The 15010-nt window shown below is 38.9% G+C and overlaps 1 protein-coding gene across 1 annotated transcript; it reads left to right on the forward strand.

Annotated features, from left to right (window-relative positions):
- The first annotated feature begins 8807 nt into the window (after window positions 1–8807).
- Window positions 8808–9777, forward strand: LOC6560671 (putative carbonic anhydrase 3). The gene has a single exon (XM_001987558.2). The coding sequence runs from the start codon at window positions 8808–8810 to the stop codon at window positions 9726–9728; it is 921 nt and encodes a 306-aa protein (XP_001987594.1). The 3' UTR covers window positions 9729–9777.
- The last annotated feature ends 5233 nt before the right edge of the window (window positions 9778–15010 follow it).

A 15010-nucleotide genomic window follows, 5' to 3' on the forward strand; every position in this document is an offset into this window, starting at 1 on the left:
GGCGCGTGTTATCTGCTTTTCTATCTGCCATCTGCTTAACTTGTGCATTGATTTGCACAAGTGTGCGCGACAGGGACAACAATAGCTAACAGCTGCCATCTTAAAGCCAGCAGCAGTCATCGACAGCTGGTCGTCTCGCTCTAACTGCACTCGCACGAATCGTTGAGTGAGACAGCAAGCGTTTGCAGTGCGTATCGTAAGCGCCGCCCACAAGAGCGTAACGGTTGTGTGGGGGGCGGCTACCAAATGGGGGGTCGACTGTTGTTGTAGGGTCGATAAATGGCGATTGTTTGGCGCGTTGTATACAGCGCCTATCGATAATAGATAAGCAAGTGCAGAGAAAAAATCGGCGCAGCTTTCAACCCTGCTGGCACTCCATCCCCTCTCCAGCGTCTGCACAGGTATGAATTCGGTCGCAGTGGCAACCGCAGCGCTGAGCTTACAGTTATTGCAAAAAGTCAACTACGGGGGCGGCAACTGAGGAATTTTTATAACGCATAACTCTCCGAGGATGACAGAGATTCAGCCGCGTGCCATTTGGGTCCTGGCAGCAGGAGCAGCCGCAGCCACAGCAGCAGCAGCTATATAACTCCACTGCTCGTTGCTCGTGGCTGCCACGTGTCATTCGTCCTTTATGCCCACTCACCTGTTGTCGCCCGCACTTCAGCTCACCTCGCCTAACCTCGTCAGTCGCTTATTAGTTTTTGCTCCTCCTTATTGCTGAGCAGTTGTCAGGGCGCTTACAGCGGAATTTTATATTTGTGCAACATGCAAAATGCCGAATTAGCCAACAAAGAATCTTGTCAAAATGAAACTTGCTATGGCAACCGCTCTACTCAAAGACGCACCATGCCCGATTCACATTCCACTCCCCATCTCGGCACTCTCACTCCCGCTGACCACCTTTTTTGGTGGCTGCTCTTCTTCTACAATTTCAAGCTGTCGAAGCGCGCAAAGGCAAACAAATTCGGGGCGTTAATTAAAAACTCAAATCACAAACGCTGACCACACCAAACCACAATAAGCACAAATAAAAGGCAGAGAAATATCAGAGCTATACAAAGAAATAAATTGATGTCTGTTGAGGCGTCTGTGCTGCTGCCAGCCAGAAGTCTACCCAACTGATACAGTGAAACACATTTAGATCTGTAAAATATCACAGACATTTCTAAGATTTAGCAGGTAGCAGCATTGCATCGATACGCAAACAAATCTCAAATGACAAGCTTCTAAAACCTCACATGTACACATTTTCCAGTTGTACAGCAATATACATTATCTTGAAAGGTGGAAACAATTATTTTTGTATCCACTTAAAATTCCATAATCATTTTAAAGACATTTTAATATATGGAATATTGCTTAGGGTTCCAGCACTTTTCAAGTTCTTAGAACTTATAATATTTTAATGATTGTTTTAATAACTTAATTAAGAATGCAAGCCATTCATAGTTGATGGGAGAAAGTCAATCTGATAATAGTATTAAATTCATTAAATTTGGATTTCACAAAGTTCTATATCTGAGCGTATCTTTTTAAACATAATTACTCAACATAAACGGTTTTTGGAGATAAATATTCAATTAGAATTGATATTTTGGATTATCTTTTATCTTAAACTATCTTATTTTATATTAAAATTATTTCTTTGCGAATTTTTACAGGAGCAACATTCCTGTTGTGCCTTGTTGAAATTCTATAAATCCCACAAAAGGTAACCTAATATGAAAAATAAAAACAGTAAAATATTTAATGAAAAGTTTGCAATTACGAACTAATTAATAGTTGATTGCTTCAGTTTATTTTAATTATTTGTATATTTATATTTTCACATCTTAAGCATCCAAGTTAATAAGCCACTTCTATTTTGAGTAGTGTATACAAAATAAATAAGCAAATAATCGTGAACACATCTTAATTCGATGTTGGGCTCGTTTATTAGAGCTTCATTTTTCTTGTTTTCTTTTCTTTTTTTTTTGCTTAAATTTTGTTATCAAAAATGTTGAGGCGTGCTAATTAATCAAAGCCGTTCGAGCTGTTGCGCATTTGATATACTTATATATATGTGAATGTACGGAAGACTACACCGCTCGTAAAGAATATGTGGTAAGTAAATATATTCGAACAACTAGTTGAATTTCACAATATTTGCATTGGACTTGTCATCCAAGCAAACATAACTAAATTAGAAGTCACTGGAAGCGCTTCATTTGTGCCCTTAATGATTGCCTTTTTTATTTTGGGTCCTTCTACATTTTGCAAGCTATGCATGGACATGTCATAAATCACTTTGCCAAATGCCGACAGGATATTGGCTGTTGACACTGCCAAAAAGTCACTGAGTCTGAGTTGCACATGAAAGTGTCGGTTGGCATACTAAGCTCCAAGTTGTTTTCTGGGGAATGATAAGGGGCAGCAGGCAGCTTGCAATTCTCGCACTTAGCATGTGCGCGGCATTTTTGACTTTGTGTCAAACAATCGCTTAAGCCGCCACGCAACTGAAATCCAAAAAAGGGGAGCTCGAATACGTGCAGGATGCAGCAACAGCAGCAGCAGCAGCCCCCAAATACGTCCAGTTAGCAGTCAGCGCTTATTTCCTTCATCCGTTCACAGCAATTGGCTTTTAAGCCAGAGCATAAATCAAGCGCAAGATTTACGCCATTGTCAATGCGATTGGCATGCGCGGATTGGAGTTGTTTTTCTTTCTGTCTTGATTTTTTTATTTTATTTTTTTTCTGCGTTTATTGAAAGGATAATCGATGGCAGCGGCAAAATGTATTAAAGGATTTGCGTGGGGCACTTTAAAAACTTCCACTCAAAGCCTTTTGGCCAAGGCTCCCAAAGATGTCGACGAACTCGTAACTTTGAAATGCGGCTCTACGGTCAATTTAATTGAATGATGAATTGCGTTGGACACTTTCTGAAAAAGAGGAGGAGTGTTGTGTTGGGTTGAGGTGAGGTGGGGAAGTCTGGTGCGGAGTATCGCAAGCACACAACAAGCACCAACAACGACCTTAGTAACCGCAGAATTTCTTCAGTTGTCACGAAAAAGGATGTCAAAGAGAGGGACACAACCAGAGGCAAGGGCAGCTACAGGGGCGGGAGTGGGAATGGGACACCGACTCCTTGGGGCAGTGCACGACAAAGACGAATACGCATAATCAGTCAAAATTTATGACAAGTTCACCAGAAACTCAGCTTAAGCATTTAATTGGCCTCATGTACCTAGCTGTTGTTGTTATATTTGTATTTGTTGGTTTTGCTGCTGTTGCTGTTGGTGTTGTTGTGTATCCTCTCGGTAGAAGCCGTTGCTTAATTAGCAACGGCATATGCTTCATTTTGGCCACATGAATGACGTCCATTTTTTTGTCCCATTACTATGCCCAAAACGTTTTTTTTTTTTTTTGTTTTGCACATTTTTGGGAGCCAGGCCCTTTGAGGATCTTTTCCCAAGTCATGCTCCCCTTTCTCAGCACTGAGTGATGGCTTCAGTTGCAGCCGCTGCTCATCGGTAATTTGTCTAGTGACTCCGCTAGACCCAAAGGCCCCTTTCCCCTCCAACTCAATCTGGTCTTTGACTTGCTCAACCTGAAGGTTTGCCGCTTCTATGTCTACCCATTCCCTACCCCTCTTAGTACTGTTCTCATTGTGCGTCTCCTTTGCTATGCAGCCTGACGCATAAAAAAGGCCAACAACAAAAATATTTGCTAGTGAAGGCAGCCAAAATGTTGTGCTTAGTGCAGTTTCATGTAAGGCATTATTCTTGCTTAGTATCTGTCTCTTTTGCGATATCTATCTCTGTCTTTGTTTCTGTCTCTGATTCAGCTTCAGTTTCCACTTGGTTTTGTGTCTTTTTGACAAGCTCCTCAAATGCCTGTTTTGCCCTCATTTATTCTTAAGTATGGCTTCTTAGCTGTTCTAGCTGTTATATAAATACTTATATTTTAAAAGCGAAATTCGTTGGCTGTCTTCTGATATTCAAATAAATGTCGTGTAAATCACTCGAGTTTTTTCATTCATCATTTGCCAACTGCGTAATGATGTACAATATGTGTGAATGCTAAAAAAAAACACTCAAAAAATATATTTAACGTATTTAATATGTGTCATTCACTAATTAACTTATATTGGAATTTTCCGAATACTTAAACCAATTTGTAGACAATAAGCTCTTTATGGATAAAAAGTTGTCAGCAAAATAAATATTTAGCCAAGTTACTTACCATCGTCTGCGGTCTGGTGCATTGACTTAAGAATTAAGTCATGTTTCCGAAATCCACGTTACAACTTACATTCGGTGTAAGTCTCAGATAAATGTGGACCTTGTTTATGGCAGGGATCGTTAGGACCAACTTTTGCTGGAGGAATATTAACCGAAATAGTTCGAATGGTGCGAAACTTAGCTAGGGAAATATGTTCTGTTAACATAGCAGCTGAGCGGATTCAAAACGAAAAAATCAATTAAAAATAGTACAAAATATATGTATAATATCTTAATTGTTTCTTTCTTGTAACCACAAATTTTTAAGCATTTTATCATCTCTTATTATTTGTTTCTTTTTCGTTTACCGCTCGAAAAATTTCTAGGATTTTGCCAGGCTACATTTATTTCCTGTCGTCTATGTGCACCCTAAAGTATCTTACATTTTTTGAGTGAGGGAAATGTAGCTAATGCAGAAACCTAATATATTTCATTGGTGCGTGGACAAGCTATCATAAAAGGCAACCTGCAAAGAAAATGATAACTTCCCAACCAACAAAAGAAAAACACCATTTTAGTTCACAAGGTGTTAGTCATTGTGATTTGATTTTGGTGTGCTTGTGCAACTTATTTAAATGATAAAGTAGTAGACAGTTTACTTATTATTGTATATCAAAAGGTTAAGATAATTACTGAAGTAATTTAGAACTGTTTTAAAGAATCACTGTTCGATGAAGACATATCATAATCGAAAATATTTAATAATAGTAACAATAAAAAATATAAAGGTTTAATAAGGCAAACTAAATACAAAGTTTTAAAAATTAGTTTTAGTAATTACAAAATTTCGTACATGCATATATTAACATTATTTGTAACAAAGTGTTTTATTCAGCCAAACCTCATTAGATTTTTCTATTTGTATTTGTAAATTACACCACATTCAAGAATCTCTGCATGCATTTTCTTTTGTAGGCCTCAAGTAGGCGTCATTGTTGTTGCGAACAGTCTCAGCTTTGGCCGCCAATGATACCATAGAATACTTATTTCTTAATGGTTCGGGGATGTTCAAGGAAAACAACAACAGGGAAATACACACTTTCGAGCGTCTCTTTCGCTAAATGAGGCCAAGAAACATTGTAAACAACAACAGGACCGACACGTCAACGCCCCTAAGCTGCTAATGAAGGAGAGCGCGCACAAGGGACAAAGGACGTCACAAAGGTCGCATGCTGCGATCAGGATCACGATTACATTCATAGGCAGCTGAGAGGCAAATGGAGCTACAGTAGCCGAGTTATTCTGTATATTATAGAGTGGCTGCTCACACGCTCGAGAGGACAGCCGAGCAGAAGTCGGATGCAGTGCGAGCAAATGTGGTTTTTGTTGTGGTTAAAGAATTGACAAACATACGGATAAACTGAGTGACAGTCAGACAGAGAGACAGTCGGTCAGGTAGGCAGACACATCCTTGACGCATCCTCGCTGTTCATTTAACAATCGCACTCGGCTTGTAAAGCATTAATCCTGCTGTTGTATTATACATATACATATTTATGTGTGTATTCCACACACACACAAACACATACATACCATTACACAGATATTTCAATGGCCGCAACGAGATAAGCGGATTGGCCAAGAACAAAATTTAGTTGTTGCGAGTCTATTTGGTGTTTGATGTCCTGCGGCGCATATTAACATTATCAGCTGTGGCGCAGTAAAGACTTACAGAAATAAGAACAATGTTATCAGAGCCTTCTAATTGTCTGCTGCTGCTGCTCGCATACGAATAATGTGTGAAACTTTACGCCTGACGGAAGAGCTCCCGCAGCGCGGGACTCGCTGTGTGAGAGGACAGTCGCCTCATTGGTCTAATCAGTAAATGCGTTTAAGTGATTTAAGGGATATACATACTTACTTAATAATCGAAAATCGAATTCTCCCTATCACTGAGACAAATTTGGTTAGCGAGCACTGCCATCAGGCGAATCCCTATCATCTGTAAAGCAAACTGGAAAGTCCGTCTCAACTCAGCCCACTTCACACCTGGCTTCATTTGACGATTGCAGCACTTTCTGCTTGGTTTTGTTTTTGTTTTTGTTTTTTTTTGTCTCCTCTTTTCTTTTACAGCTTGCTGAAGAGCGCATTCAATTGAATTCGCGTCAGTTTAACGAAGTTTTCAAGCGGAAACGGAAATTTCTTTCGCATGTTTGTGAGGCGTCAATTTGTTTGAATTGAGCTGAGCTGCAGTTAAGTGACTTGCCAGTATATTAACCAGCACTCAAAACAAATAAGACTGATGTTATCCTTTGCATATATATAATACACCAATATATATATGTTTATTTAGTCACTTCGATGCTTGAAATTAAATTTTTATTCCCGCCATTTAAGCAGGTATACAATTTGAAGACAAAGAAATACGTTTTCACAAAGTCGGGACGAGTGCGATGCATTAGTTTTACAAAGTTGCCATCAAATTCAGCTCCTATTGAGTTTGCAACACCGTTGACATATGACAGAGTCTCTTCGGGATTCTCCCATTTCAGATACTTTTCATCAATCAGATCTGGTCGGAATGAGTGAATTAAGGCGCAGAACGCGTGTCCATCACTCCAGGACAAGGAAAACTCATACATGGGTATGCCATAGGGTTTCATTATAGTTTTGCACAGTTTGAGCAGCTCATGACGTCGATTCCCAAATGTTTTTCCATTTAAATTAATTATACCATGGGGTCTTTTGCTGACTTCACTGCATTGATCAGTTTGACTGGCTATATTAAATTTTGATACTGTCACTGGTACCTGACATAGCGCTTCAGCCAATTTGCTTGCTAATATTTTATTGGACTCCCGCTCTTTTCTCAGCTCCTGCTCGTTAGCCAAGTTTGTTCGCCGGTGTGAAGTTAATGCCTGCAGAAGTTGAAGCCTTTCGCAAATACAATTCAAGTCGTTTATTGCTTCGGCATTCGATAGTCGCATTATCGATAAATTATCCTCGTCTGCTTCTTCTTCGTTTGCTTGCATATTGATCATCTTCAATCAAACAACGCAGTTTCGCAAATTGAAAATTTAAAAAAATGTATTTATTTTAGTTTGAAACTGACTGAGCACACAAATCGAAATAAGTTTGTCAGTTTATAAAAAACACGAGATATTTCTTCATTTAATTAAAGTGATTTGATACATATTTGATATTTCAAACTCTGTTTTATCGCAAGATCTATAAGCGAACTGCAACTCAATTAACCCTAAACGAGCGAAGTTGTTGATGAAAAATCTGAACAACTGCCTCGGGCTATGCTCATATTATACAAAGTTATTATTGTTATTGGCACCCCCGAGCATACATACAGGGTTTTAATATAACAACGTTAGTGTTTCGTTTATGCCACATGCTTACCCCGCAATTTGCGTGCATGTTGCAAGCAACAAAACGCCCGCGGCAACATCAACAACAACCGCACAAAAAAGAAGTCAACGTGAAACATTTGTAACATTTGGCAGATGTCAACGCCCAGCAAGTGCAAAAGTCGAATGGCATCAAATCATGGCAACAATTTGATAAAAATGTCATAATTGAATCACTCTCAGCAGTCCAGCACAGAGGGAGCGCTAGAGAGGGATAGAGAGAAATAGAGAAAAGGAGGGGGAGTGTGTGAGTTTTGGACGGGCGAAAGAAACTCAAATCTCCATCAGAACAAAAATGCTTCGAGGCTGCGTTTAAATGCAGCCCGTAATTCGAGCGAATTTTTGGTGAAGGAGGCGTTGCAGGCTTTTTGGGTGTATGGGTGTATGGGTGTGTGGGTGTGTGGGCGTTTTCCGTTACTTTGATTGCTTTTCATAACTTTATGCTAATCAGAGATGGTCGCAAAGTGTCGAATTTCGGCGGACCGAAACTATGTTTTGTCATTTGGCGGGATAATTAAAATGCAAAATGAACGAAATACTCGCAGTGATAATACAAGTTGAAGGCGCTGAAAATAATTTCCGCTTTTAATGCTCATTTCGCATTATGTATACAAAAGTAATTAATATCCTTGTGACCCAAAAATGCAACAGCAGCAGCAACAGCAGAAGCGCACAGGATATTTGTGCAAGTAATTTCCGTCGCTGAAGAGTTGTTCCACCAGCAACACTGAGTAATTAATTTATGCTAAATATACAACAACAATAACGGCCAAAGCAGCAACAACAACAGACTACAGACAAAAATGCAAATGAAAATAAATTGAAAATTTGTATTTCAAAATAATTAACTTTTCAATGCGTTTAATTAAAATCTCTTGTCCACATATATACGCAGGCAGTTTAATAAGTTCTCAAAGATACATTTCGTATATAATTATATATATATATTATAACATCGGCTTAAATTTATAATTTAAGTTAGTTTTATATATCTATAAAACAATAAGATTTAGATTAGATTAGATTTTGTAACATGGCTATTTAAATATGCATTTCCATTTTCTTTTTTGACATTTTTTTAAGAGTGTAATCGTATTATTCTTCATCGAAATTAATGTCAGTCACATAAAACAATTATTACGAATTGGATCCTTCAAAAGTTTTTAGGATCTGTATTAATATCTAACAGAATGTACACCTATTTTAGTTATTACTATAACCAAGTGGAGAATATCAACTGGTACATTCTGATAGTGGCCATAATTTGGGCCATTATTTTGATCTACAATCTTCGAATGGGTATTCAGCTACTTGAATGTCTGCTGGGCTGCGAGCAGATATGTCAAGAAAACGCTGCGCCCGTTCCGACAAGCTTTGATTATAGTGTCAGGCGTGGACCACACACCTGGCAGACGGCCGCGAACAATCAGAGTCCCATTAACATTGATGGGGAATGCGCGGAGCAGTTCTGCTTGAACAATCCACTGATGTGGATAGGTTATGAGGAGCTCCCTGTTGGCATTCGCCTGGAGAACAATGGACACACACTGCTGCTGCACGCCGCTTTCCAGGGTGAGACGCCCTACATCGATGGTGCCGACTTGCTGGGCAGCTTCAGTTTCCACGAGATCTGCTTTCGCTGGAGCTGGTACAGTGGTACAGGATCCGAGCACACGCTGGATAACGAGCACTTTCCGATGGAGGTGCAGTGCATGCACAAGGATGCAGTCAACAGGGAGCAGACCTCCAGCTGTAGCCTGCTCATGGTCTCGTACATGTACGCCGTGTCCACAGAGAACCCTTTTCTAGATGTTCTCATCCAGCATTTGGTAGCTGTGCAGGAGGCAGGCAAATGCGTTGAAATTCCCCCATTTCCCCTCAACTATCTGATGCCAGCTTTCCATACGGCGTTCTACAGCTACCATGGCTCGCTGACAGAGCCACCATGCCACCGTGGCGCCGAGTGGTTCATCTACCCGCTGCCCCTGGCCATCAGCGAGCGTCAATTGCACGAATTCCGCAAGCTGCGCAGTCACAACGGTGCTCGAATTGGGCGCAATTCGCGACCCGTCCAGCCGCTGGATGATCGAACTGTCCTATTCAATTACTAGTGAAAAGGTCTACTTAAAAACTTGAAGCCAAACATCTATATTTATTTATTTTATTAACAAAATTCTTAATAAATGAATAAATACACTGTAATATTAATAGTTGTCTACAATTCTTTAATACTAAAACATCACTCCTGCTGTAATTCCTCATAGTGAATAAATACACGTCGTTGTAATATTAATTTGTGCTAAAAATATAAGCGTTGTCTTTCATAATTTAAGAAATTCTAAATAAAAGCAAGAAGTAAGTTTTATTTATTTTATTTAGAATTCTTTCTTAAATTTGAATTTGTAAATTTAATTTCTATTATTTAATTTTGCTTAACTTGTGACATTATTTTAAATTTAATTTTACATTTTTATCAAATAAAACCATTTTCACAATGATGAATCGTTTTTAGTCTACATTAAAAAATATATATTTAATACAAATTTCTCAAATTACCTTATGACAATTACTTAATTGAAATGGTTTGATTTCAAGTAGAATGAAATTAATGACGTCATGTAAAATAGGTTTACTTAATTTTTTTGTAATTAGATTTTGTGGTGCCTCGATGCCCACCTCACCAGCTCACAGATAACTAACCAGATAACTAGCCTGGTTCAGGCAAGAGCAAATCTTCCGCACAATTTCATCAGACTATCGCAGTTTGCGTTATTGTAATCCACTAATTAGACGTTCAAAGAGCATTAAGCAGCGCTTGTTTTGGTGGTGGTGCTGCTGTTGCCTGTTGTCGACCAGCTATTTGGTCCTTTTAGGCAGCAGCGCCGCAGGATATGGCTCTGCGCTCAGTCGTCCATGTGTTAGAATGTGTATATGTATGTATGTATGTATGTATGTATGTGTGTGTATGTATGTGTATGTGTGTCTGCGTCTATAATTTCGTTAGTGCAGCGGAAACTGTTGCGGACATGTTGCCCAGCCCGGAATTGGGAATGCGATTGCTATTGGGATTGGTATTAGTATTGGTTCTGTTCGATGTTTTTTGTGGTGTTGGGTCCTAGGATTGGGCCCCCTGTTGTGACGCACCCTCGTCCATTGCTCTTGCTCCTGCTCTCTCTCACACACAACTGTTATAATGACTGTGTGTCCTGTTAATTATCAGTTGGTCCTGTCGTTGCTATTGATGTGTACATGAGCAGGATTCCGTCTATATAAGAGCAGTAATTACTCTGCATAGGCTGTGTGATATTTGCACAAATATGCGAATATACAATGTGCATGGATTTGATGCTTTAGTTTATATACAAATGGTAAGTTTGTTGGATTGAATAATCAGGAACAATCGATTGTAGTCTGCAATTTCGATTGCATTTGCTGTAAATCAAAGCTAATGCAATTACTCAAACAACTTTCGGTTGTTGTTTTTGTTATTGTAGTGCAGCCAATACAATTTGGCTGTTTTGGCAACTTAATTGAATTGCATATTCACAAATAAAACTTAATTTTTGGTCGCGTTTTTAGCACTGCGGCATCGATTCCATTCATTGCCCACATTTGTATTATTTTAGCTAAGTATTCATTGCAGCAAAATGGCAAAAATTCGTTTGAAAAGTCCATAGAAAATTTGAGAAATTGCAATTAAAAAGCATAATTCAATTAATTAATGCAAATATTCTAATATTTTGAAGCGAATTTGCGAAATGATATGCAAATTTGTCTGTGGAGCCCGCAAAATGTTTAATTAAAATAAAAATGTTTTTAATTTGCGAGGAAATTAATGAAACTGTTGGCAAATAATAGCAATAATTAATATTATTTGTGCATTGTTGCATGTAAGTGCATTTTGTATGTGAAAACTAAATAATAATTTGCATAATATATAATAAAGTGGTTCTAATCAATAAACAAGCTTCAGGAAATTGCAAATGAGCATTAACATTTTGTTGTCATATAGAATATTTTGTATATAGTTAAATACGAAGAATATTCAATTAAATCCTTGTTTCGCTACTATTTATTATGTTTAGAAATAAAATGTTTTAATATTTAGCATCGCTTTTGCAAAATACATAAATAAATAAATGCAAATTTATTAACTTATATTACATATATTTGTCCGCATTTAACTTAACTATTATTAACGATATATTTTATTTAAGAGCACTTTTAGTAGCTCAACCCCAGCAGTCAGTATAAACTAATGTCAAGCGGTAATATTTTCAATTATTTTAGAATAAGTCAAAGACAATGCAAATGAGGTGCTGCTAGTAGTGCCAGAATCTTGCCTGAATCCTAAAAGTCGCTGCTAGACAAACATATCAATCAACATTCTAATTGAATGTAATTAGAAAAACGCATGAGCTGCCAAATCTTGTGCAAGGCAGCCAGCCACAGTAGCTTGCAAAGGCAGCTTCTATCAGCATGTTGGCCACAGACCCACTGCCAGCACTAGCCTTCGATGGCGCACAAGTGTGCCATGAAGAAAATGGCAAGAAAATGAAATTAGACGAATAGAATGACGATGTAAGTGCCATGAAAAGACGTTAAGATGCTTTAAATGGGTCTGAGAAGCAGACGAACAGAAGGAGACGTAAGACGCGATGCTGCTGCTGCTGCCTCAACTGAATAAGGACGATGATGATGATGATGATGATGTAGAGATGGGGATGGGGTTAACAGTGGGGTTGGGAATGGGAATTGGAATTGGTAGGAGGACGAAGCTGTGTGTAGTGGTTGCTAAAATTGAGGTAAATTGCATTTAAGTGTTGCCGTTTTCATTTAGCTGCATGAATATATACATATAGAAGAGAAGCTGGATGCGGCTTTTGTGGCACGAAAATTGAATGAATAATTGAGAAAACGAGCGCATGATGGCATTAGTGTGTGATTGTGTGATTGTGCTATTGTGCGATTGTGCGATTGTATGTGTGTGCTAATGAATTTTAATTGGTTTTTATTAAGGTAGAGTGCCAGGTCCAAAGAGAAGCATCAAAAATCGCAGCTTGCACTTAATTTGCTATTTTTTGATTGGTAATTGTGAATTGTGAATCATTAAATATTGTTGCAGTAAAATCAATATGGCAGCTGACGATTAATTAACGCCATTTTGTAATTATCTGCGGATTTTTAATGCAATTAACTTTGCGTATGCAGTCGGCCAAAAATAAAATATAAAAAACGAACATAAATATTTATGTAATAAAAATGAAATGGAAGTTCGCATGCACTGCCGTCCGTCCATTAAATAAATATAAATGCAAACAAATAACTGTAATTGCAAATTGTTATTGCGAAAGTAACCGCACTTGAAGAGACACAAACAAATATCCACAGCAAACTATGCCCTGGAAATTAATTTCATAAATAAAAAATTAAACGGAACAGAATAAAACTGTGCTGCTCTGCTCGCTGCTCTGAGCTGTTGCTCTGCATTTGGTCCTGGCATGTCCTCATGCCCTTGGCGCACTTCCTTTTTCAATTAAACGCCACCATTTTCCATTAACGAATTTGCATGCATGCATGTGTGTGTGTGTGTGTGTGTGTGACAGACACATACATACATCCACTTGCCCATCAGTTTACCCTACGCTCTCCCTCTCCCTCTCCCTCTCTCTTTCTCTACCTCTTTCTCTCTCTCTCTCTCTTTACGCTTTGTCTATGTCGCTCTCCTTTCTCGCTCGCACACACATCTGTATTTCTATAATAAAATTAAATTAGAAGACCAGAAAATTAAATCATCAAAGCTTGACGTCTGTCGACGGCTGCCGCTGCCGTTGCTCCCTGTATTCCTCTCTCTCTCTCTCCCTCTAATTTTCTCTCACTCTTTCTCTTTCTCTCTCTCTCTGTCTATGTGTGTTCCTCTCCCTTGCTCAAGCTATCTCTCTATGTGTGAACGTGCATGTGTGAGCATAAAATGGCGAGGCACACACACACACACACACACACACACACACACACTAACACACACGTGTCAGAGCCGGCCCAATTTGCAAAGCGACAGTTACGAGTTCATTAATTCCTCAGCCTTTTTTCAGCGCCAGCTTTTCGAATTGCGTCTGCAGTTGGGCTCGCTGTGGTTGAACTTACCCCCCATTATGTCACACAGCATCGCAAACCCAAACCACTCTTCTCTGCCTGGACTCTCTCAGTCTTTGTGGTGTGAGCAGCATCATAAATTAAATTTTTCATCAACTCAAACTCGTTAAGCGCCAATAAAGTGACAGAGAGTTATTTTCATCACTTTTTCAATGGTCTACCACAAGGCGTACTCTGTGTGCGTGTGTGTGTGATAGTGATTGAATGCGCCGAAGCGCTCTCTCTCTCTCTCTCTCACTCTCTGTCTCTCACACTCTCCATCTGTGTGACTCTCTGCAGCTGTACCAGCGACTAGTTTAAGCCACGCCTCTGCCAAAGAGCGAAACTGTACAACTGAGCGAGTGAGCAAGAGCGCATGGTGGTGTGAGCGAGACAAAAAGCCACCTATACTCAAAAACTGGTTCGGCTTTACGCATGCGCAGCCCGATTTGATATATTGGCAGCGATAAGCTAAGTGCAATCTACAACAAAAAAAGAAATATATAAAAAATCCCCGTCAAGCCGGCTGCTTGTCAATGCCCCATTACAAAACAGCCTTAGATCATATCTGAAATAAAACCTAAATCAACAGGGTATATACACACATACACATATATCTAAATATATATATATATATATATATATATGTGCAGATTAATAATTATGCATTCAAATATTATTATTCAATTATTGTTGTACAGCAGCCAAAGATTCGTATACGCTATGGCCCTTAACTTAAACAACAGTCAGAACTTGGCTAGTAGAGCAAATAAGTAGATGTGGCAGAAGGTTGAGTAGGTTCCTGGTGCCAGGCGCTTAACAGCTTAACGATAAAAGCAAACTAATTAAAAGTACGAAGCAGGAGAAATTGCCACATAATAAAGCAAATTAAAAGCAAATTAATTTAAAACACAAAACAAGCAAAAAGAAAAACTGGCGAGAAGCGATGCGGATGTGGCGCAAATGAAAATGACGCAAGGCGGTTGCCGCACACACACACACACACACACACACTCATATATATAAATGTGAGTGTGTGTGTGTGTGTGTGTGTGTGCGGCAACCGATTTGCGTCATTCCACTTTGCGCCACACTCGCATTGCTTCTCGCAAGTTTTTCTTTTTGCTTGTTTTGTGTTTTAAATTAATTTGCTTTTCATTTGCTTACTTATGTGGTGCTCTCTCATGCTTCGTACTTTTAATTAGTTTGCTTTACTCGTACAGCTGTTGAGCGCGTGGCAATGGGATCTGGCTAGATCGTT

Source organism: Drosophila grimshawi, unplaced genomic scaffold, assembly GCF_018153295.1.
Source record: "Drosophila grimshawi isolate 15287-2541.00 unplaced genomic scaffold, ASM1815329v1 contig_1369, whole genome shotgun sequence".
Classification (NCBI taxonomy): Eukaryota; Metazoa; Arthropoda; class Insecta; order Diptera; family Drosophilidae; genus Drosophila; species Drosophila grimshawi.

What these genes read in the sequence shown, in the direction of transcription:
- LOC6560671 (XM_001987558.2), top strand. Translation starts at nt 8,808, where the DNA reads ATGTACACCTATTTTAGTTATTACTATAACCAAGTGGAGAATATCAAC.